The 26,329-nt window shown below is 42.9% G+C and overlaps 1 protein-coding gene across 9 annotated transcripts in view; it reads left to right on the forward strand.

The window, feature by feature from the left end:
- Positions 1-26,329, forward strand: part of LOC129822249 (neurobeachin-like) — a 318,368-nt gene that overhangs the window by 26,805 nt on the left and 265,234 nt on the right. For all 9 annotated transcript variants that reach the window (XM_055880368.1, XM_055880366.1, XM_055880362.1 and 6 more), the window contains exons 2-3: positions 24,836-25,067; positions 25,639-25,739. In XM_055880368.1, coding sequence (XP_055736343.1) covers positions 24,836-25,067; positions 25,639-25,739 — 333 coding nt within the window. The remainder of the gene's footprint in view (positions 1-24,835; positions 25,068-25,638; positions 25,740-26,329) is intronic.

Here is a 26,329-nt window from a genome sequence, read left to right on the forward strand (position 1 = left end):
AGGAGATAGAGGGGAAGAATGTTCAAACAACAAAGCTTCAGTGTTTTTATTATTCAGATCGGGTGGAAAAATGTTAAGATAATATTACAGTCGACAAGTATTCTTTACATGTGCCTTGATGTTATTAAATTCTGAGTCAATCAAAACAATAAACACATTTAATGTTGTTTTGAAAACAAATTCATTAGCTAGTAGTTCATGCAAAATATAAAAGTTTGAGAGTGTGACATAAAATGTACACTGAGTGTACAAAACATTAAGAACTCCTTCCTATTATTGAGTTACACCCCCTTTTGCTCTCAGAACAGCCTCAATTCATCAGGGCATGGACTCTACAAGGTGTCCAAAGTTCCACAGGGATGGTGGCCCATGTTGACTCCAATGATTCCCACAGTTGTGTCAAGTTGGTTGGGCTTCCTTTGGATGGGGAAAAACCCAGCAGAGTTGCAGTTCTTGACACACTCAAACCGGTGTGCCTGGCACCTACTACCATAACCCGTTCAAAAGCACTTAAACCTTTTGTCTTGCCCATTCATCCTCTGAATGGCACACATACACCATCCATGTCTCAAAGTTTAAAAATACTTCTTTGACCTGTCTCCTCTCCATCATCTGCACTGATTGAAGTGGATTTAACAAGTGACATCAATAAGGGATCATACCTTTCACCTGGTCAGTTTATGTCATGCAAATAACATTTCCTAATGTTTTGTACACTCAGTGTATACTGTGTTAATAATGAAAGGACCTTTAAATACGTCCTTCGGTTTTTTATTTAATTTAATCCACTAGTGTCAGGGCAGTGACCATTCGACTGATTATAATGCTTCTTTCTATAGCTAGAGGTCTCCTGATATCTCCAGGAGTGATAAGTATAATTTTTGTCTTAATCTGTTGTTGTCTAGTGCTGTCTTTTTGCTACGTAGCTAGGGCCATCTACTTTAGGTGCTGCCTGTCTTCCCAGTAGCCTACTTGGGGTGTGTGAACTGTTACCTGCTATCAACTTGCTGATGACTTGACACATCAACCAGAATTAAGGGGCAGGGCAATTTGTGAATGTTGTTGTCTTCATAATCAGCGGTTGTATTGGAAGGGGAGTGGTTTCTCCTATCCTAGGCAATCAACAATTAGTTATGGGTGGTGTGCTATTCACATCTGCAATGAAATGATTAGTGTTAGTACTTCAGTCTCCTCTGTTTAATCAGCGGCAGTTTCGTCGCAAAACTAAGATTGTTGCCACAGACGGTTCTGCCGAGTTTTTCTGCCGAGTTATTTGAGGAAGGAAAGAGAAGAAGGCTCCACAGCACTCTCTCACTTGAGTATCTTAACTAGTTATTTTCAGATTTAATTTCACTCTTTTGTAGCTTTTGTGGCAACTATGTGTGTGTTTTCTATACCTGTTCCCTCCTCTCCCTGTAGGCTTTACAGACAGTACCCCCACACCTTGGCTGCAACCCTTCTAATTTAGTGTACCCTGCGCGCACAACCCATGTGGAATTCCTGCTCTCTAGCAGCATTTAGAACTGCCGATCTGTGGTCAGAATGCAGAGTTCATGTCAGCCTCTGCTGCCCTTCAGTCCCTTGACTTTTTCCCCCTGACAGAGACATGGATCACCTCAGAGAACACTGCTGCTCTCTTCATCTGACTTCGTTTCTCATAATCCAAGAGCATCTGGTCATTGCGGTGGTGGCACAGGGCTACTCATTTCTCCTAAATGGACATTTTTTCTTTCCCCCCTCACTTACCTGTCCATCTCCTCATTTGAATTCCATGCTGTCACTGTCACTTGACAACAATGTTAAGCTTGAGTGGACAACTGTCGCCCATCAGGTGCCCTTAGAGTTCCTCAATGAGCTTGACACCTTGATAAGCTAATTTCCTAACGATGGCGCACCACTCATTGAAATGGGTGACTTTAACACCCCCAACGTCTGACTTCAATGAGTTTCTTTCCACTCCTTTCCTCTTTTGACATCTCCCTTTCCCACTAACCTCCCACTCACCAGGCAGGCAATACTCTTGACCTCATCTTCACTAGAAGTTGCTCGCTTACTAATCTCACTGCAACCCCCCTCCATGTCTCTGGTCACTACTTTGTTTGCTTTTCTCTCCAACTCTCTTCCAACCGTACCCACTCGGGCCCTACTCAGATGGTCATGCGCCGCTGCAATCTTCACTCTCTCTCTCCTGCTACTCTCTCCTCTTCTATCTTATCCTCTCTTCCTTCTACTAAATCCTTCTCCCTACTATCTGCTGACTCTGCCTCTTTGACCAGATGCGCCTCCCTTTCTGTATCCTTTGAGTTGCACTGTCCCCTTTCCTTCCGGGCCGGCATGACCCTCCCCTCCTGCCCCGTGACTCATTGCGAGCTTATAGAACAGGGCTGCGGGCAGCTGAGTGAAAATGGAGGAAAATTAAACTTCCAGAAGTACCTATCCTCCTCTCTACCTTCGCTTATTCTGTATCCACTGCTAAAGGCACGTTCAATCACTATACATTTTCGAACTTCTGCCTCTAACCCTAGGAAACTCTTCCCCTCCCTCCTTAATCCTCCACCCCATCCTCCTCCCTCCTCCCTCTCAGTGGACCACTTTGTCAACCACTTTGAAAAGAAGGTTGACAACGTCCGCTCCTCATTCACTCAGCCTATTGAGTCCACTTGTCCGACTCACACAGAGCTACCCTACGCCTTGACCTCTTTTTTCCCCTCTCTCTCCAGATGAAATACTGCGACTAGTGAGGTCTGGCTACCTGACAACCTGTCCTCTTGACCCCATCCCCTCCTCCCTTCTCCAGACCATCCCTGGAGACCTTCTTCCATTCCTCACTTTCCTCATCAACTCATCCCTGACCACTAGCTGTGTCCCCTCTGACTTCAAAATGTCCAGAGTCGCTCCCCTCCTCAAGAAACACACAACACTCTACCCCTCTGTCAAAAACTGCAGAACGGTACCCCTTCTTTCTTGTCTTTCCAAAACCCTTGAGTGTGCTGTCTCTGACCAACTCTCTCGATATCTTTCACAGAACGATCTTCTTGAACCTAACCAGTCAGGCTTCAAGGCTGGTCACTCAACCGAGACTGCTCTTCTCTGTGTCACGGAGGCTCTCCACACTGCCAAAGCTGACTCTCTTTGTTTTCATTCTTCTAGATGTAAACTCAGCAAGAAAAGAAACGTCCCTTTTTCAGGACCCTGTCTTTCAAAGATTATTTGTTAAAATCCAAATAACTTCACAGATCTTCATTGTAAAGGGTTTAAACACTGTTTCCCATGCTTGTTCAATGAACCATAAACAATCAATGAACATGCACCTGTGGAACGGTCGTTAACTTCTAATGGCTGAATCCCGCTACCGGGATCGATATGACAACAGCCAGTGAAAGTGCAGGGCGCCAAATTCAAACAACAAATCTCATAATTAAAATTCCTCAAACATACATGTGTCTTATACCATTTTAAAGGTAATCTTGTTGTTAATCCCACCAAAGTGTCCGATTTCAAATGTGCTTTTCAGCGAAAGCACTACAAACGATTATGTTAGGTCACCACCAAACCACAATAAGCACAGCCATTTTTCCAGCGAAATATAGCAGTCACAAAAAGCAGAAATAGAGATCAAATTAATCACTAACCTTTGATTATCTTCATCAGATGCAAATTAATTACTTAAAAATCATACACTGTGATTTTCTGGATTTTTGTTTTAGATTCTGTCTCTCACAGTTGAAGTGTACCTATAATAAAAATTACCTGCAGGAAAACCTGAAAAATCGGCAGTGTATCAAATACTTGTTCTCCCCACTGTACTTACATGTACATATTCTCATTCACCCCTTTAGATTTGTGTGTATTAGGTAGTTGTTGGGGATTGTTAGATTACTTGTTAGATATTACTGCACTGTCGGAACTAGAAGCACAAGTATTTCGCTAGACTTGCATTAACATCTGCTAACCATGTGTGTGACAATTTTTTTTGTTATTTGATTTATTTCAACCAATCATCAGTCATTTGTGTCAGTGCAGTGCATGTTGAGTGCCCTTCTCTATAAGCATGCTGGAAGTCTGTTATGTGTTTACAGAGAAATATAATTATATTTTTTCCAACAGTTTGCTAAGAACTGGCAGCAAGCTGATAGGTCTGATGTTAGAACCAGTAAAGGTCGCTTTAACACTCTTGGGTAGGGGAATTACTTTGGGTTCCCTCCAGGCCTGAGGACAAAGACTTTCCTCTAGGCTCAGATTAAAGATATGACAGATAGGAGTGGCTATGGAGTCAGCTACCATCGTCAGTAGCTTTCCATCTAAGTTGTCAATGCCAAGAGGTTTGTTATTATTGATCCATAACAATACTTTTTTAACCTCTCCCACACTAACTTTACAAAATTCAAACTTGCAATGCTTTTCTCTTCAAAGAGTATTTTAAATAATCCCACTTCACCCCCCCCCCCCCCCCCACCGCTCTAAATTTGCAGAAAGCAACTTTATTGAGAATAAATGTACTTACTGTGACTGTGATGTGTGGTTGTCTCACCTAGCTATCTTAAGATGAATGCACTCACTGTAAGTTGCTCTGGATAAGAGTTTCTGCTAAATAATTAACATGTAAATGTAAACATACTGGTCATCATCTCTCAATGGGGAGAGTAGTATAACATCAGAGTAGTGCACTATTAGGGAATGGGACATACCTTGACTCTCATTTCCTGCCAGGATTGCAGGTCTGATGAACATGCAATATACATATGAGCATTAGCATAATAATCATCATAATTATTCCAGTTCAGTGAAGACCATAAACCAGACTTTTTACTAGGGCTGTCCCCGACAAAAACACATCTTGGTCGACTGAGAGTTGTTTGTTCTTTAGACCAATCGATTGGTCAAAATGTTTAAACGTGTATTTTTCCATATATAGACACATTCTATTTATTGTTTACTCTAATTATTCAATGGTCGCTTTATTTTATTTTAGAAAGTAAAATGTTTGACTGCATTTCAAATCATTAATGACTCATATTGTAATGTCTGCTTCCAACTCACACCCTCAAACACCTAGATCCCCTGAACGCAGCTCACTTTCCAGCCCACTTTCCAGCTCACACCCTCAAACACCTAGATCCCCTGAACGCAGCTCACTTTCCAGCTCACACCCTCAAACACCTAGATCCCCTGAACGCAGCTCACTCTCCAGCTCACACCCTCAAACACCTAGATCCCCTGAACGCAGCTCACTTTCCAGACCACTTTCCAGCTCACACCCTCAAACACCTAGAACCCCTGAACGCAGCTCACTTTCCAGCTCACACCCTCAAACACCTAGATCCCCTGAACGCAGCTCACTCTCCAGACCACTTTCCAGCTCACACCCTCAAACACCTAGATCCCCTGAACGCAGCTCACTTTCCAGCTCACACCCTCAAACACCTAGATCCCCTGAACGCAGCTCACTCTCCAGATCCCAATCACCTGAATTCTAATCACCTGTTCACACACCTGTAAGTCATTATCACACACTATTTATTTCAGTTCTTTGCACCCCATCACTGTGAGGTATTGTTTGTTTTGTGACACACACATGATTTACTCCTCCCCTGTATGATAGTTTTTGCCTGCCTCACTAACAACGCCTTTTGACTATTCCCTGCCTGTACTTTAGCCTATTGGATTTCCTGTCATCTACCTATTGCCTGAGCTCCCGGACTACGTTACTAGCCTTTTCCCTGCCTGTACTGTTGCCCTTTTGGACCTCCTTCGTTCGACCTTCTGCCTGCCCCTGGACCCAGCTACCTGCCTCCTCCTGTGGTCCTTTGCAATGTAAACACTTGCTGCGCCCTGCGCTTGAAACCAGCCTCTCCCCTCTGTCTCCCCTCGTGTTCGTTACACATATGCTGTGTGATGACATGAACAAATGATTGATTGATACAGTAGTCTATATAACTATTGAAATATATGTCTAAGTAAGTTATGGTATTAAGACTCAACAGGATGCATTCTTTGGCCTACAGGTCAATGGTGGTTACAAGGTTGCTATACTAAGCCTACTAATGATAATGACATTACTAATTATGATGATAGTGGTAGTAGTAGTAGCAGTAATAACAATAACGAGATCAAGAAAAAGGAGGGTTATTATTTTAAATATAATTTTTCAGACAATTTGGAAGAGTGTAAACAACACTAAATACATTATAAGTAATACCAGATAGGCTGTTCTAATGAAAATAATGTAAAGCCTTTATTACAGCATAGCAAAGATAAATAAAAAAAAACGCCAAATTTGTGAAATTGTTGATCCAACATGTTGTGGGTGCGTGAGGCTTGGTGCTCACGGAATCAGTAGACTATTAAACAGAAGCAAGATCTGTCATTTCTGCAGCTATACAGTACCAGTCAAAAGTTTGGACACACCTACTCATTCAAGGGTTTTTCTTAATTTTTACTATTTTCTACATTGTAGAATAATAGTGAAGACATCAAAACTATGAAATAACACATGGAATCATGTGGTAACCCGATTTTTTTTTTTTTACATATCAAAATCTATTTTATATATCCGATTCTTCAAAGTAGCCACCTTTTGCCTTGACAGCTTTGCTCACTCTTGGCATTCTATAAACCAGCTTCACCTGGAATGTTTCTCCAACACTCTTGAAGGAGTTCCCACATATGCTGAGCACTTGTTGGCTTCTTTTCCTCTCTCCTCAAGTGCTGTTTTCTATCCGCTAACTCTTCTGCTGCCTCCGCCGCATTGTTCTCAACACCAATATACTTGTTAGTTTTACTATTATGCACATAGCAACATGGTCTAGGAATAGGAGCCAATTCAACAGCGCACTGATGTTTGAGGACAACGACCACTATCCAACGCGGGAGAAAGCAAATTTTTTATGAAATAATCTTTTTTTTATTAGTATTTACATAATTAGTTATTACATAATATAACCATATACAACTTCAGCAGCACATGTCTTTGTGATGGACTGTGCCATCCCTACGGCCCCCACAATAGATTAGTCCACAGACAGGTGGCAATTTTTTAAAATGTATTTTATTTAACCTTTATTTAACTAGGCAAGTCAGTTAAGAACAACTTATTATTTACAATGACGGCCTAGGAACAGTGAGGTAACTGCCTTGTTCAGGGGCAGAACAACAGATTTTTACCTTGTCAGCTCGGGGATTTGATAGAGAAACTTTTCGGTTAATAGTACACCATGAAATTATTATAATTTTTTGCTACTGCTCGACTAAAGAAATCTCGGTCAACCAACAGTCTATCGACCAAATAATCGACCAGTCGACTAAATGGAGTCAGACCTACTTTTTACAATAGATCACTTCTGGAGTTGCCTGGAGTGTCCAACTGAAAAACTGCACAGAATACCAAGCCCTCCCTCCCTTTCTCTCCCTCTCTCATTCTCTCCCTCCCTTCCATCCTCCCTCTATCCACTGTGACAAGGTCAGGTCGACCTTTGTATAGCAGGTCACACTCAATCTCATAAACTAGCTCCAGAACACAGAACACTGGTCCAGCAGGGAGGGAAACAGGCACGCTGCCGGAAGCTATCAAATCCCTCTCGCTCACCGCCTGCCTGCCTGACATCTCACACACACACACACACACACACACACACACACACACACACACACACACACACACACACACACACACACACACACACCCTCTGCACTGTGAGAACAACACGCAGTGAGAAAGAATGAGCTGCAGTTCTGACATTAGTTCTGAAAGGCATGCTCATATCACAACAGGAGAAGCAGCCCTGAGCTGATTGAGTGTGCTCTACATAAGAGCAGGGAAAGAGAGTGAGAGGAGAAATGGAGTAGAGTGAGGGGAGGAATAGAGGACTGGCCTTCCACATAATAAGATCGAAGTTTCCCAGTCTACCAATACCTGGGAGCTGAATCATGAAGACCTATATGTATCCCAAATGGCACCCTATTCCCTATAGTGCACTCCTTTTGACCAGGGCCCATAGGGCAGTATAGTGCAAAAGTATAGTGCACCATAAAGGGAATAGGCTGCCATTTGGGGTGCAACCTCAGTCTCCCAATGAAATCAAATGTCACAACTACTGTAAGAAACTGTAATTTACATTACTGAGGAGGAGAAAGAGGGGGAGGGGAATAGATAAATAAAGAGAGAGGGGGAGAGAGAGAGAGTGTTTTGCATTGAGATGTGTGATAGCTCTAACCCGGACATGTGGAGACTAGGTTCCAGTTGCAGATATGAGATCAAGCGTATCGCTGCGTAGTTAAACAACATAAAGGAGGTTTGGGTTGAGTCCATCTGGAGGGTAGGGCTTCTCCTCTAGCCTGACTGGTCAGTTCCTCAGGGTAGCCAATCAGATCACTGCACTCACCTCCCTCATCAGGTAGTAACAGTCATCTGGTGACTGTAGTACAGTGATCTGATTTTCTCTCTCTTTCTGTCGCAGTAATATAGTAGTTGAATGCAATGAAAAATAATGGAAATACTGTGGTAGTAATAAAAACTGTTTTATATGGATTTGGGCTATGTTTATCCCCTAGGCTACAGAGACCTTGTATTGGTTCAGGACCCTGTAATGCTCCATGATAACATGATTTGGGTATATCCTAAATTGTACCCTATTCCCTATTTAGCACACCTCTTTTGACCAGGGCCCATACGGCTCTGGTCAAAAGTAGTGGACTATATAGGGAATAGGGTGGCGTACATGGGACGCATACATGGTATTACAGTATATTTATATTCCAGCTCTGTTTTTCATAATGTAATGGTTTGTGCAATGATGTTGTGCTCTGAACCACCAGAGAGCAATAACGTTTACACTTACAGCACCAGTCCAAAGTTTGGGCACACCTACTCATTCCAGTTTTTATTTTTTTTTATACTATATGGAATCATGTAGTAACCAATTTTTTTTTTAACAAATCTAAATATATTTTTTATTTGAGATTCTTCAAAGTAGCCAGCCTTTGCCTTGATGACAGCTTTGCACACTCTTGGCATTCTCTCAACCAGATTCATGAGGTAGTCAACTTGAATGCATTTCAATTAACAGGTGTGCCTTGTTAAAAGTTAATTTGTGGAATTTCTTTCCATTAATGTGTTTGAGACAATTAGTTGTGTTGTGACAAAGTAGGGGTGGTATACAGAAAATAGCCCTATTTGGTAAAAGACCAAGTCCATATTATGGCAAGAACAGCTCAAACCCAGGCTGTTTAGGGTCTATTTGACCAAGGATTGTGATGAAATGCTGCATCAGATGACCTGGCCTCCACAATCACCCGACCTCAACCTAATTGAGATGGTTTGGGATGAGTTGGACTTCAGAGTGAAGGAAAGAATCCAATAAGGGCTCAGCAATATGTGGGAACTCCTTCAAGACTGTTGGAAAAGCATTCCTCATGAAGCTTGTTGAGAAAATGCCAAGAGTGTGCAAAGCTGTCATCAAGGCATTAACTGAAGAATCTCAAATATAAAATGTATTTTGATTTGTACTTTTTTTTTTGGTTACTACATGATTCCATGTGTTATTTCATAGTATTGATGTATTCACTATTATTCTACAATGTAGAAAATAGTAAAAATAATAACCCTTGAGTGAGTAGGTGTGTCTAAACTTTTGACTGGTACTGTACGTCCCTGTTTCCGATCCCCGTGTATCTTATACGATACTTATACTTATACTGTCTCTGTTAGCTCTGTCAGGTTCCACAGCAATGGCACTGCCATCTGTCTGCTCTGCCAGCCCCATGCTGCCAGGCGACACACACAAACCTCCTGACCCAAGCTGGCCATTCAATCTGTCGTTAGACTTTCCCAGGTGACTGTTCCCATCAGAACACCTCCCCCAGGTTATTGACCGTGTGTGTGTGTGTGTGTGTGTGTGTGTGTGTGTGTGTGTGTGTGTGTGTGTGTGTGTATATATAAAAGAGAAGGACAGGCATGTGTTAGACCATTGCTTAGCCAGCTCTACATTGAGACTGAGTCTGTTCTACAGCTTCATTGAGAAGTAATTACAGACGAGAAATAATTACATCATCAAATAAGCACCTAACATAACAGAGCCATCAGTCACACTGCTCTAGAAGCACACAAACACACACACACAGTCTTGTACAACTAACCTTGTGGGGACACAATTCAGTCCCATTCAAAATCCTGTGTTCCCTAACCCATAACCCTTACCCTAATCTTAAACCTAACCTAACCTTAACCCCAAAACCTATCCTTAACCCAAACCCTAAACCTATCTCCTAACCTAAAACTAACTCTAGCTCCTAACCCTAAACCTAATTCAAACCCTAACACTAATTCTAACCTTAACTCTAAACTCCCTAGAAGTCGCATTTGACCTTGTGGGGACTAAGAAAATGTCCCCAGTGGCTCAAATTTGTGTTTGTCCCCACATTGTGACGTGGTAGAGTTGAACCCATGAGCAGAGAATGAACCAGACCAGGAATCAGCGACTTGGGAAAAACGTAATATCTTTACTTGAATAATGGAGAACGTAATAATATAGAAAAACAACAAACACTAAAACTCACATGGGGTAAACATACAGGAAACTGAATTCAAGAACTAACAAAAGGAAACAGAAAACACACCTCTCTTAAAGGGGAAACAATCATAAAATATATATTTATTTTAGATTTTTATTTCATTTCACCTTTATTTAACCAGGTAGGCCAGTTGAGAACAAGTTCTCATTTACAACTGCGACCTGGGCAATATAAAGCAAAGCAGTGCGACACAAACAACAACACAGAGTTACCCATGGAATAAACAAACGTACAGTCAATAACACAATAGAAAAAAAGTCTATATACAGTGTGGGCAAATGGCGTGAGGAGGTAAGGCAATAAATAGGCCATAGTAGCAAAGTAATTACAATTTAGCAAATTAACACTGAAGTGATAGATGTGCAGATGATGATCTGCAAGTAGAAATACTGGTGTGCAAAAGAGCAAAAAAGTTAATAAAAACAATATGGGGATGAGGTAGGTAGATTGGATGGGCTATTTACAGATGGGCTGCGTACAGCTGCAGCGTTCGGTTAGCTGCTCAGATAGCTGATGTTTAAAGTTAGTGAGGGAAATATAAAGATATCCTCTCAAATTTCAGTGATTTTTGCAATTGTTTCCAGTCATTGGCAGCAGAGAAACGGAAGGAAAGGCAGCCAAAGGAAGTGTTGGCTTTGGGGAGGACCAGTGAGATATACCTGTTGGAGCGCATACTAAGACACACGAGTCCAATAAAAGTCTCTAGGGCAGTCTCTACCGCCCTCTGATGCCAGGAGGAACCATGACACACAAGTATAGTTGCACACACACATACACTGTCTGGTTAATTGAATTTCTTCCATGGTTCCTGGTGTCTGTAATGGAAGGTCTGTTTGGAGGCAATGAGGTTTGAATCTTTTTAGAACTTTTTAATTTTTACAATTGTTATTTTTACCCCTTTTTCATGGTACCGAGTTGGTAGTAGTTGATTCTGACTGGCCACTTTGGACTTCACCTCTTTTCTCCGTCATACGTTCACTAACAACACTTGTTTGATTTCTGTCTGAAATGGCTGTTTATTCTAATTGACTTTTCTCTATCATTCCCTCTGCAGTTTTACACTGAGACTTAACAGAATAACAAACATATCTCTACTGTTGTTTTACTGTTGTTCTGATGTTGTTGTGTTTGATATTATGACAAAGGACATCCAGCTAGACTGGGAACAATAGAGTTTTTTTCCATGCCAAAAGTGTGTAAAGCTGTCATCAAGGCAAAGGCTGGCTTCTTTGAAGAATCTAAAATATATTTAGATTTGTTTAACACTTTTTTACGTACTACGTGATTCCATATGTGTTATTTCATAGTTTTGATGTCTTCACTATTATTCTACAATGTAGAAAATAGTAAAAGATAAAGAAAAACCCTTAAATGAGTAGGTGTGTCCAAACTTTTGACTGGTACAGTATATCAAAATTAATCAGAGTTGAGTTTTAATCTGAGTTGTGTTTCAGTGGTTCAGAGATTCTGAAGGATAGTTCTCATATGATCTAGATCAGGGGTATTCAACTATTACCCTACGAGGTCTGGAGTCTACTGGTTTTCTGTTCTACCTGGCCATTAATTGCACCCACCTGGTGTCCCAGGTCTAATTCAGTCTCTGATAAGAGGGGAAGAATGAAAAAAAACGCAGTGGAACTGGCTTCCAGAGCTGAGTTTGAGGGATCTACTTTAGATCATAATCCTGAGATTATGACTTTCAGCTGCTATAAGTGTGTGTGTGTGTGTGGTTTTATCTGGAGTACATTATGTCCTGGTCCTCCTCTCAGCCTGGTGACTCCTCTCTCTCTCTCTCTCTCTCTCTCTCTCTCTCTCTCTCTCTCTCTCTCTCTCTCTCTCTCTCTCTCTCTCTCTCTCTCTCTCTCTCTCTCTCTCCTCTCTCCTCTCTCCTCTCTTCTCTCTCTCTCCCCCCTCTCTCTCTCCCCCCTCTCTCTCTCTGCATTGCAGTGTGCTTCTCTCTCTCATCGCTGTTTAGGGCTGTAGAGGCAATTCTCTCCTGTTCTCTCTATACAGATGTAGGATCTTGATCTGAGCCAGTTTGCTACAGAAGGAAATGTGAATTCTTATGTGGATTGTAGTTAATGGAGAGTTATGTAGGGGTTGATACATTTTACGTAAGGGAAAATTAAGTCTCAAAACTTCAGAAGCCATTTTAAATCTCACATTTTCTAAAAGTTTTACATTTCCTGCATTGCAGCAAAGTTCTCCTGCAACGGGGTGATCAAATCATACATTTCATACCGATCAAGATCATACATTTGTACACCACTTTACAGTAGGGATCCCTACAACTCTCTCTCCCCCAGCTATCCCTCTTCATATGCCTCCAGTCTGTGTCTGTGATAGCAGTATAATGGAACAGAACGGGAAGTGTATCTGCAGGTTAATGAGGTTAATGACTCTGACAACTCTTATCCTGACTGGAGCTGTTCAATTAGCAGAGATGATTAGACAGGCTTGGGTGACCTCAACTGCTTTTCTGTTTTGCTTTGCTGTGAGAGAGAGACAGGAGAACTCCTGTCCCACTGCACCATGCAGCCCCCAGCCAAGGTGAGGTGGGCACAGCTGAATGCTGCAGTGCAGAGCTGCTCCAAGGTGACTGGAGCACTGAAGCATTAATCTATGTGTCAGAGGATAGATATACAGTGAATAGATATCCCAGGTAAATATACTGCCGCTAGATATCCCAACTGTTGTAGGGTTGGTTGTGATAATGCTTGATTGTGACACTTTTCTTTCATTGTGGAACAACAGCATGTGTGTGTGTGTGTGTGTGTGTGTGTGTGTGTGTGTGTGTGTGTGTGTGTGTGTGTGTGTGTGTGTGTGTGTGTGTGTGTGTGTGTGTGTGTGTGTGTGTGTGTGTGTGTGTGTGTGTGTGTGTGTGAGCACCAGATGGCTCCAGGCGTATCTTTAATAAGACAGACAGACGATCTGACAGGAAACAGCGGCGAAGCATCTGTACTTATTCCTCACCTTCAGACACACACACACATAGTGTACAGTGAGTCCTGGCATGTCCTAGTGTGCCGTTATGTTGAGAAACCATATCATGGAGATGTTTAATCCTTAAGAGTCTATTGACGCACCCGTGCGTCATTCTATTTAACATAATTTAAAAAATTCCATTAATCTGTCACTTTAAACTAGAGATATCAGTTTTTTTACATGGACTGAGTCTCAATCTACCACATCCACCTATGTCAGGACTCGTCTGAAGGTAACCCATACAAACAAATGGAAGTATGGCGGTAGTTTTGGCCTACAAAAATATGGGGTTAAATATGTGTAAAAAGAACACATTCCTGAGCTTTCTTAAATCTCCTAGATATAGGACAGACACTTCAAAACTCCTTAAGATGTATTTTTTGCCTGACTTTTTTTTGCCTTTAATGAATGTGTTATTCAAGGCGTTTCTATGGGTTATAGTAGTAAACTCTTAATTAAATATTTTATCAAATCTTTTTTACATATTTTTTGGATTCATAAAGGGTACCTAAAATTAAAAATCGAATAGCTAAATGATCCATGGTAAGACCATTTTAAAACAATTCCATATGTCTGTCTGCATGTTGAGATGCTGTATCATAGAATATTAGAAGACATGTATAGAAAAACCTATGTGGTGTGTGTATGTACCTACAGTATGTGGTGTGGTTTTGAGCTCAGCAGGCCTGTGTGTGTTTTGTAATCTGTAGCGACACTCCCCAGACCTCCTGGTATTCCTTTCACATCACAGCCCCTCTTCCTTTCCACCAGATTTATTTCCTGCAAGATTGCTTTTTAATTTTCTCTCCTGCTCTAGACTGGCAACGCTCGCTACGAATCCTGTTTGACAATCTGAGCATTCACTGGAAAAGAGATGGAGAGGGAGAGAGATACACAGAGGGGTAGAGAGAGGCAGGAAGATAGTAGGGCAGGGATTGTGTGGAGAGGAGTGAACAGGAGAGCAATGGAAAGGAAAGGGGAGGAATGGAAAGGAGAAGAATGGAGAGGAAAGGAACTGAGAAGCCTTCGGATGGGGAAGCAGACCTGTGTCTCTGTCTCTCACAGTGAGCTGTGAATGTGAAGTGACCTGGTGGGTTTGGGAGGTAGAACACAGTGTCTCTGGGAGCTGGGAGCTCTCTGTACTGACCTTAGGATCCACCCCCAGGGTGTGATTAATTGGTGGACAAAATACTAAGTGGTCTCTTACTCTCGCCTCTACTGAAGTTTAAGAGAAGCAGGCCAGGATCACTGGCTTTGATGTGCTTTTACCCAGCACAGCGTGCGCACACACACACACACACACACACACACACACACACACACACACACACACACACACACACACACACACACACACACACACACACACACACACACACACACACACACACACACACACACACACACACACACACACACACACACACGGCATGGCTGCCAGCCTATGGGCTTTAGTATGAGGCTGGCCAGAGATGAGAGACCTGCTATCTGTTGATTGGCTGTTCAGCTTGACAGGCCTTGCCACGGACCAGAAGGCTGGAAGAGGCCATGTTATATAGAGTATGTCATTAGCATGTTACATGTCTGTTAACCTGTCTTTGTCTGTGCAGTGAGGCAGCATGATCAGTGGGGCTCTACACTTGCAGCTTTGTGAGGTTTAATGAGGTTTCACCAGAGAGGAACTGTCCATAGTGCTGCAATACTGACAGGCAGCTAGTGTCTGTCAGTATTTGTATGGAGTCAGAAGCACTTTCACTTTACTTCGTCCCAAATGGCCTTCATTCCCAAATGTGTTCGTTTTTTAAAATTAAAGATTACAATTGCACCATAGATTGTTTTTTTTATATATACATATTTTTTTTACAAAGAACAGCTCCATCACTCGTGCCCACCTACCCCAGTCCCACCCTCGCATTCCATCCCAGGAAAAAAATGATGAATAATAATAAAAAATAAATATATAAAATAAAATGCTATTAATATAAGGTGCATAGGCCTACATGTATCATGGTTTGAAAACAATGAATGTTAACATGTTATAAATGAGACAGTGAATACAACATATACAGTGCATTCCGAAAGTATTCAGACCCCTTGACGATTTACACATTTTGTTACGTTACAGCCTTATTCTAAAATTGATTCAATTGTTTTTTTCCCCGCATCAATCTATACACAATACCCCATAATGACAAAGCAAAAAGTAGTTTGTAGAAAATTTTGCAAATGTATAAAAAGAAAACAACATATTTACATAAGTATTCAGACCCTTTACTCAGTACTTTGTTGAAGCACCTTTGGCAGCGATTACAGCCTTGAGTCTTCTTGGGTATGACGCTACAAGCTTGGCACACCTGTATTTGGGGAGTTTCTTTCAAGCTCTGTCAGGTTGGATGGGAAGCGTTTCTGTACAGCTATTTTCCGGTCTCTCCAGAGATGTTCGATTGGGTTCAAATCTGGGATCTGGCTGGGACACTCAAAGACATTCAGAGATTTGTCCCGAAGCCACTCCTATATTATTTTGGCTGTGTGCTTAGGGTCGTTGTCCTGTTAGAAGGTGAACCTTTGCCTCAGTCTGAGGTCCTGAGTGCTCTGGAGCAGGTTTTCATCAAGGATCTCTCTGTACTTTGCTCCGTTCATCTTTCCCTTGATCCCAGTCCCTGCCGCTGAAAAACATCCACACAGTATGATGCTGCCACCACCATGCTTCACCGTAGGGATGGTACCAGGTTTCCTCCAGGTGTGACGCTTGGCATTCAGGCCAAAGAGTTCAATATTGGTTTCATCAGACCAGAGAATCTTGTTTCTCATGGTCTGAGAGTCTTTAGGTGCCTTTTGGCAAACACCAAGCAGGCTGTCATGTGACTTTTATTGAGGAGCGGCTTCCGTCTGGCCACTCTACCATAAAGGCCTCATTGGTGCAGTGCTACAGAGATGGTTGTCCTTCTGGAAGGTTGTCCCATCTCCACAATGGAACTCTGGAGCTCTGTCAGAGTGATCATCGGGTTCTTGGTCACCTCCCTGACCAAGGCCCTTCTCCCCCGATTGCTCAATTTGGCCGGGCAGCCAGCTCTAGAAAGAGTCTTGGTGGTTCCAAACGTCTTCCATTTAAGAATGATGGAAGCCACTGTGTTCTTGGGGACCTTCAACGCTGCAGACATTTTTTCGTACCCTTCCCCAAATCTGTGCCTCGATGGAAAATTTCTTTGAGCTCATGGCTTGGTTTTTGATCTGACATGCACTGTCAACTGTGGGACCTTATATAGACTGGTGTGTGCCTTTCCAAATCAAGTCCAATTAATTGAATTGACCACAGGTGGACTCCAATCAAGTTGTAGAAACATCTCAAGGATGATCAATGGAAACAGGATGCACCTGAGCTCAATTTCGAAACTCGTAGCAAAGGGTGTGAATACTTATGTTAGGTTAGTAGGATCATTTTTTTTCACATTCGACCTCTAAATCAGAGTATTTCTCTGCTAGTCTGGATTTGCTGATATGAACTCGATGGAGAACCTTAAACTGGATACTCTTTTTATAGCGCTTTCACTCCTATCCTCTGTAAGTTCTATGTTAAACTCAATTTCCCACTTCTCCCTAGTTCTGTTAAGTTAGGTGTTGGCGGAGCACATATGATACGACTAAAGGTATGAGATTAACCCCTTCCGGCTAGGTAGAATTTTAAGCAGTTTGTCCAAATTTAGTGTAATACTTTTGACAAGGACCCATGTTGATCTGCAGTGCTGTTCAGAGACCGCCTGGCCATGGCACATCCTCAAGGCTCTTCTAGAGCTCTGTTAGACTTCCTTTCTTCTCTTCTGGCTTTGTAGGGTGTATTGGTGTTGATACAATGGTTTCTTTACAGGATTTATGGTTACCTTGATAATCTTCTTGTGTACCTTGGACAATGATATAACATTCCATTTATTCCACTATTTTATACAATTTATTCCATTTCCTTTCAGATTGTAAATGTCATGGCACTTGTGCTTCTACAGGTAATGTTAGCAGTGAGCATTAAGATAAATGGAGCTGGCTGCTTCTTCTGGGATTTAATATATTTCATGTTCCCCCTGATTTATTATGTGGAGAGAAGGTGATGAAAACTACTGCTGTTCTTCCCCAGTCCCTCTCTCCATCTCGCCTCCCCTTCTAGCGCTCTTTTTCTCACGTTCTCCTCCCTGGTAATTCGAATCCCTATTTCCTCCCTCGTTCCTCCCTCTCTCCCCTCTCATTTCTCTCTTCTCTTTCCTTCTCTCCTCCCCCTTTCCTCCCTCTCTCCCCTCCTAACTGCTCTATCCTCCCTCTTTTCTCCCCGTCCTCATCTCTCTCTCCTCCTTCTCTCCTCCCTCTCTTCCCTCTGTAGGTTGATTTGTTGGTACTCAGGACATCTCTCCTCTCTGCCTCAGAGACTCCCTTCCTGTTCTGTTCCTCTTCAATAAATCACACAGGTCTTTTTAGCCCTCACAAAGGATCTACTGATTTGATATAATGTTCTGTTTGATAAAAGGAATTGCAGCAACTGAATCAGCTGGAGGAGAGGAGGATGGGGAGGACAGGAGGAAGAGGATTTCATGTGTGCGTGCGTTGTAGCAAAGGAGGTCGGAACTCCCACACATGGACAGACATCTGGTTTCTCATGATGAACAGGGGCGGGCCAGGTGTTAATGATGCTGGGTCATGGGTCAGGGAGCAGAGCAATGTGATGCCCTATTAACTGTAAATTGATCTGCCATAGATCACACCTGACAGAGCGGTGGAGTTGGTCATTCTGGACCATCTATATGTCCACGTGATAGCATGGAGGAGAGTATACTGTATCTGTGTAGCTCAGACAGGATCACGTGTTACCGTCTCAACAGTAATATGACTGTAACCCTCTAATCCCTACAGTGTTTCAACAGAGAGTTGTCCTTTGTGTTGTTCCTGTGTTTGTTTACCCCGGTGTGATCATCATCACATGCTGCATGTTCATCTGTAATCCAGTCACACTACCTCGCTGGGCTCTGCTGTTTCCCAGTGCTGGGCTCTGTTTAAACATGCATCAACATTCCACTACCGTCCCCATTCTCCGGTCCAGTGCACACATTGTTGCTCTAGCCCTGCACAAACCCATCTGATTCAACCACTCAACTCATCATCTAGCCCATTGATCATGCATGCTTGTGCAGAGCTGGAACAAAACTGTGTTGAGAAACTCTGACCCCACCCCCCTGTCTAAGCCAAGAGGACCAGGTGTCTGGATGATGTAGCGATGATCAGCAAGGAGGAGAGAGAAGGTTTTGCTGCAGGAGGTGGATTGTGGCTTGTCTTAAAGGGGAAACCAGTGTGTAACTGGGCTCTCAGATATGTGCTCTGTTCACAGCAGTATCATGGCCTAGTTTACACACATTCATCAAAGCTGCTGTTTAAAAGACTGTTTCCTTTCTGGTGTTACATGGCTAATACACTGGGACTAAACCTTTATAGGTGTTTTGGTGTGTGTATGATGTTGACCGTCCGGCTGATTAGAGTATAGATCATGACAGCTACAAAAAGGGTGTTTCATTTGTGGGTTTTGCCTTGTGCATTTACTCACACAAGGCTGTTCTGCCAGTTATGCAAATTAGTGAATTACTTTACATTATGTTGGAATGAGGAAGTGGTTCTAGTCCCCAGAGCATCAGAGCGGCTGTGGTATCCCACTATTCACACTACTACACAGCTTGGACTGGGCTGAGCGGGAGCCTGACCTTTGTAGTCGTGACATTTTGTCAGGTCTCGAGGAGGGAGAGAAGAGCCCTGGGTTTACTCCCTCAGACTACTGGAGTGGCTGTGTAAGATCACACTCCTGCAGAGTCCTGAAGATTACTGTACATGTCAGTGTCAGAGAGACAGAGAGCAGCTTAAGTAGTTTACACATTATCAGGCTGACCTGTTCCGTTCTGGTCTAGCCCTGAGTTGTGTCCAAAGTCACTCCCTATTCCCTATGGAGTGCAGTATAAAGGGAATAGGGTGCCATTTGGGATACAACCCTGGTCTTGTCCTGTTATGCTGTTCTGTTATCACTGTGACTTGGTGTAGTAGGCACACAGGGTGCAGACACAATCATCCACCAATCTGTGAGGCTGATCTTTGAGCGATTGGTCTAATTCTTTTCCAGACGGTTTGCTGCTGCATGGCTGCTGTACTCATTCTCTGCTGCACCAATGGAAGAACTGAAAGTCCACCAGCTTTTATTTTTTATTTAGGATGACATGGAAACCGAAACAACACACTAGCATGTGCTGTCTGTGTACTCTGATGCTGGATATAGCAGTTCAGCCCGGGCCTTCACAATGGATTTTTCTTAGTATGGAGCAGCTGTGTATTTTTGAACATGTTTTGGCATCTTATATTATTCATCTTGATGTAATCCTCTTTCTCCTTCTCTCTTTTCATTCTCACCAACAGCTGAAAATAGGAAATCACTTCTAATATATATTTTTTGGACTGATTTACTGTCCATTGTTTAGACTGGAAACTTACTGAAGATTACATCACTAGTCCAACCTACTGCTGTCACCATGGAGACCAAGAATCTCTCTCTCTCCCCCCTCTCTCTGGTTCGTCATCCTGTCAAGATGCAGTCAGGAGAAAGGAACTAATCACTGATCAGGATGTTAAGTGTAACAGAGATGAATGGTCAGGAGGTTAATACACAGAAAGAGAGGGGAGAAGGAGAGAATGGAGAGGTTGTCATGAGAAAAAGTGAGCGGTACTGTAGAGTTAAATTGAAATGGGTATAATTTCTGTTACTGTACTAACACTGAGCCTATATTTATATGTAGCCTGTTACTGTACTAACACTGAGCCTATATCTATATGTAGCCTGTTACTGTACTAACACTGAGCCTATATCTATATGTAGCCTGTTACTGTACTAACACTGAGCCTATATCTATATGTAGCCTGTTACTGTACTAACACTGAGCCTATATCTATATGTAGCCTGTTACTGTACTAACACTGAGCCTATATCTATATGTAGCCTGTTACTGTACTAACACTGAGCCTATATCTATATGTAGCCTGTTACTGTACTAACACTGAGCCTATATCTATATGTAGCCTGTTACTGTACTAACACTGAGCCTATATCTATATGTAGCCTGTTACTGTACTAACACTGAGCCTATATCTATATGTAGCCTGTTACTGTACTAACACTGAGCCTATATCTATATGTAGCCTGTTACTGTACTAACACTGAGCCTATATCTATATGTAGCCTGTTACTGTACTAACACTGAGCCTATATCTATATGTAGCCTGTTACTGTACTAACACTGAGCCTATATCTATATGTAGCCTGTTACTGTACTAACACTGAGCCTATATCTATATGTAGCCTGTTACTGTACTAACACTGAGCCTATATCTATATGTAGCCTGTTACTGTACTAACACTGAGCCTATATCTATATGTAGCCTGTTACTGTACTAACACTGAGCCTATATCTATATGTAGCTTGTTACTGTACTAACACTGAGCCTATATCTATATGTAGCCTGTTACTGTACTAACACTGAGCCTATATCTATATGTAGCCTGTTGCTGTACTAACACTGAGCCTATATCTATATGTAGCCTGTTACTGTACTAACACTGAGCCTATATCTATATGTAGCCTGTTACTGTACTAACACTGAGCCTATATCTATATGTAGCCTGTTACTGTACTAACACTGAGCCTATATCTATATGTAGCCTGTTACTGTACTAACACTGAGCCTATATCTATATGTAGCCTGTTACTGTACTAACACTGAGCCTATATCTATATGTAGCCTGTTACTGTACTAACACTGAGCCTATATCTATGTGTAGCCTGTTACTGTACTAACACTGAGCCTATATCTATGTGTAGCCTGTTACTTCTCGTAATCCTTAACAGATACTATATTCTTAGATGGTGGAGGAGGTACAATGTTATTATCAGGATAAAGGTAAGACCCAGATGCAGACCGTGTCGAAGTAACAATGTTTATTACAGCAACAGGGGCAAAGGTACAGGATGGCAGGCAGGCTCAGGGTCAGGTCAGGCAGAGGTCGGTAATCCAGAGGAGGGCAAAGGTACAGGACGGCAGGCAGGCTCAGGGTCAGGGGCAAGCAGAGTGGTCAGGCGGACGTGCTCAGGACAGGCAAGGGCCAAAACCAGCAGGATGAGAAAAGAGAGACTGGGGAAAAGCAGGAGCTGATACAAAAAACGCTGGTTGACTTGACAAACAAAACAGACAAACAGAGAACACCGGTATAAATACACAGAGGATAATGGGGAAGATGGGCGACATCTGGAGGGGGATGGAGACAATCACAAAGACAGGTGAAACAGATCAGGGTGTGACAGTTATATGTAACCAGACTGTATGTTTCCAATATACATTCTGCTCATTCGTAATGCAGCTACTCACACAGAGACATCTGGCGCCTGGGTGATTGTGGGACCTAATCAAGAATCTGATTTGAAGATGTTTTCTAAATCCAGAAAGAGATTGTAAATGAAAGTGTTATTCTGCTAATAGAAACAATGGCACTGCTATGCATACTAAACATTTCAAGTTAAAAAGTAGTTATTCTGTTTTTCATCCAACCAGGAGATCGTGATCGATTGAAGATACACCACCACACTGTAAAAAAAGACTTTGGACTGCACAAGTTGTTCTTTTCATCTTCAAGGTTTTGTTGATGATTAGACTCCCTGTGCCCTTGTTTTGTCCTCTCTGCTCTCTCCTTTCTGCTGTCCTCTCACTGGCTTCTAGGAGTGCCCCAAATCCTTTTTTGACGTCCCAAATGGCACCCACAGGGCTCTGGTCAAAAGTAGTGCACTATATAGAGAATAGGGTGCTATTTTGGATACCTCCCTGGAGTTTAGAATGCAGATATTCTGCTGTACAGGACATCGTGTTAGCTCTCGTTGCCTCTGGCATACCTCAGGCTTACATAATGTGCCTATATTTCTGAATCTGCTGAGTCTTTGATAACCCTCGGGTCCTTCTTACATATGGTTTAAACAAGCTCAAGCTAAATGTATACACGTATACGTATATACATTTTCTGTCACTGAGTTCTTAGTATTGATTATGCAGTAGCATGGTTTAGCCAGTTTTAAGTGGCTAAAGTGGTGTGTATAATGGCTGGTATAATTACTCTAACAGTGACTGGCTGTGTGAGAGAGAGGCTGAAAGCTTCTAAGGCTGCGTTTAGACAGACAGCCCAATTCCCATATTTTTTCCACACATTGTTCTTTTGACCAATCACATCAGATCTTTTTCAGAGCTGATCTGATTGGTCCTAATACCAATTAGTGAAAAAAAGATCAGAATTGGGCTGTCTGTCTAAACGCGGCCTAAGTGGCTAGTCTGTGTCCATGTCTACATCCCAAATGCCACTCTATTCCCTATTTAGTGCACTACTTTTGACCAGAGCACTAAATAGGGAATAGGGGGACGCATCCCATGTCTTCATCTATACCTCTCCTCCTCTCCTCTCTGAGCACAATGGCTGCAGTTTACCAGGATGTGAAACTGTAATTAGTCTGCTGCTTGCTGTCTGTGCATGGAGGGATGGAGTGAAGAATGGACAGGGGGATGTAGAGGTAGGAGAGAGATTAGGTTCAGCCCAGACTGCAGGGCTCTTTGTTTCTTCTCTATGTCTCTATACCATGGCCTACTAGTCTGCCAATACATTTGCAGTAAAAATGTTGAGGTTGTTTGCTCAACCCACAATGTAATGGAGAAGCTAGTTCTTGGTCAGAATCGTGGTTCTCTGGTATAGATGAGAAAGTAAATAAACATGATTGATCTGGTCCTGTTTTTCCTAATACCTCAGACATTATCCTAACTTCAACTGCACACAGTCTGATCTGAAAATCAATTCCTCTCATTGAAAAGGACGTTCTTGTCAAGATGTTACATTCCACATGAATACTTTCCCTGGGCTCTGTACTCTAATACCAGGCAGGTATTACCACACTAAGCTCACTAAGTAATTGATGCCTTTTATAATGGAACAATTACTACTGGATCTGAATTCTACCAAAATAAAATGAGGGGTAAATAAAAGGAATATTAACTTCAGACAAAGCAGAGTAGAGAGGACAATAGAGAGGAGGGATGGGGAGAGGAGAGGATGGGGAGAGGAGAGGATGGGGAGAGGATGGGGAAAGGAGAGGATGGGGAGAGGAGAGGATTGGGAGAGGAGGGGTGGGGAGAGGAGAGGATGGGGAGAGGATGGGGAAAGGAGAGGATGGGGAGAGGAGAGGATTGGGAGAGGAGGGGTGGGGAGAGGAGAGGATGGGGAGAGGGTGGGGAGAGGAGAGGATGGGGAGAGGAGGGGTGGGGAGAGGATGGGGAGAGGAGAGGATGGGGAGGGGTGGGGAGAGGAGGATTAGGGAGAGGAGGGGATGGGGAGAGGAGAGGATGGGGAGAGGAGAGGAGATGGGAGGCAGAGGAGAGAGGAGGAGAGGAGACGAGAGAGAAGAGATGAAGGGAGGGAGAGGAGAAGGGAGGAAAGGAGAGGGGAAGCAGAGGAGATGGTGGGGTAGGAATAGGAGGGGAAAGGAGAGAGGACATGTGCAGTCTGAACCCAGGTAGTCTGTTCAGTGTGCAACAGTATGAACACGGTCTACATTTAGCAGGAGGTTGTTTCTGTAAACTCTGCTATATAGGAATCAGTTGTCTGAACAGCTTGGCCATTGAACCACATCAGATTGCTCATTACTCCCCCCCCTCTCACCCTCTTTCTCTCTCACACTTTTTCTTTCTTCACATTTTTCCGCGCTCTCTCTCTTTTGCTAGATCTGCTATTAGTTTTTTTCTTTTCTTTTTTTTCTTCTGTTACTTCTGTTACCTGGAGGGTTTCTGACCCTATTTTATGCATGTCTTTCTCCATGCCCACCAATCAAGATGGAGCCTCTGTACAGTGTGTTCTCTGTATGTATCACGTGCTACTAGAGTCGGCCAATTAATTGCCTGTTGACCTTCAAGAATATAAATATTGATTGTTGGGTGATCGGTACAGTATGCCCCTTCCCCTCCACTTTCCAACCAGCATTGGATTTTACATTACATCTCCAATACCCTTTTATAATACAATCACAGTCTCTTAGAGGGAAAAAGCCTCCTCTCTCTTACTGAACTGGCAATCATGCCTGTTAATCTCATACCCCCTCTCTCTTGTCCCTTACCCTCCATTCCTCCTCTCCCCTCCCTCCCTCACTCTCCCTCCCCTCCATCTCCCTCCCCTCCCTCTCCTCTCCAGCTGGTGGGGGGCGAGTTTGACCTGGAACAGAACTTCATCATAGCGGCAGCGGAGAGCCTGGGCTGTATAGTAGAGCTGTTGGAGCACTGTGATGTGACCTGCCAGGCTGAGGTGTGGTCCATGTTCACAGCCATCCTCAGGAAGAGTGTCCGTAACCTCCAGACCAGCACTGAGGTGGGCCTCATAGAGCAGCTGCTGTTGAAGATGAGCTCCGTTGACGACATGATCGCAGGTAAAGGAACATACGCAAGCACACACACACACACACACACACACACACACACACACACACACACACACACACACACAGAGAATACATAGTCCATAGAGCTTGTTCCATGGCCAGTTGCCTACAGTAAGCCTGCAGTACAGTACAGTACCCACTGCAGAGCGCTGGGTGGACGGATGAATGTGGATTAAGTTAATATTTTAAGCATATTGAAATTCCTATGGCTTAAAGGAGAGGAAAGATTGAAAAGAGAAAATGTCATTAGTCACAGTATGTTTTATAATGAGACTGAGTGGCAGTTTAGAGGAAAATGTATTTTCAGAAGGTAAACTAATAGCATGGCATTTTCTTTTTAATTCGGTTGTGAATATGAGGGCATGTTTCTATTGTGGATTTTTTACAGTAAATAATGAAACCCTATCTGCCGGTGAAGTACCAACTCACAACTGTGTGTGTGTGTGTGTGTGTGTGTGTGTGTGTGTGTGTGTGTGTGTGTGTGTGTGTGTGTGTGTGTGTGTGTATATGTGTGTATATATATATATATATATATATATATATATATATATATATATAGACCTGCTGGTGGATATGTTAGGAGTGCTGGCCAGCTACAGCATCACAGTGAAGGAGCTCAAATTGCTGTTCAGTATGCTGAGGGGAGACCGAGAACTCTGGGTAAGTTGTAGGAGTAGAGGACTCTGGGTAAGTCATGGGAGGAGAAGAAGAGGTTACAAGTTTAGAATCACCTGTTGTATTTGATGAACATGGCTCATATATTCTCAATCTCTTCCTTACATCTCCTCTCTTTCTCTTCTCTCTTCCCTTTGTCTCTTCATGTCTCCTCTCTGTCTCTTCCCTCGTCTCTTCTCTCTTCCCTTTGTCTCTTCATGTCTCCTCTCTTTCTCTTCCCTCGTCTCTTCCCTTTGTCTCTTCATGTCTCCTCTCTTTCTCTTCCCTCGTCTCTTCTCTATTCCCTTTGTCTCTTCATGTCTCCTCTCTGTCTCTTCCCTCGTCTCTTCTCTCTTCCCTTTGTCTCTTCATGTCTCCTCTCTGTCTCTTCCCTCGTCTCTTCTCTCTTCCCTTTGTCTCTTCATGTCTCCTCTCTTTCTCTTCCCTCGTCTCTTCCCTTTGTCTCTTCATGTCTCCTCTCTTTCTCTTCCCTCGTCTCTTCCCTTTGTCTCTTCATGTCTCCTCTCTTTATCTTCCCTCGTCTCTTCCCTTGTCTCTTCCCTTTATGTCCCTTCATGTCTCCTCTCTTTCTTTTC

The sequence above is a fragment of the Salvelinus fontinalis genome, chromosome 24 (assembly GCF_029448725.1).
Source record: "Salvelinus fontinalis isolate EN_2023a chromosome 24, ASM2944872v1, whole genome shotgun sequence".
In the NCBI taxonomy this organism is placed as follows: domain Eukaryota; kingdom Metazoa; phylum Chordata; class Actinopteri; order Salmoniformes; family Salmonidae; genus Salvelinus; species Salvelinus fontinalis.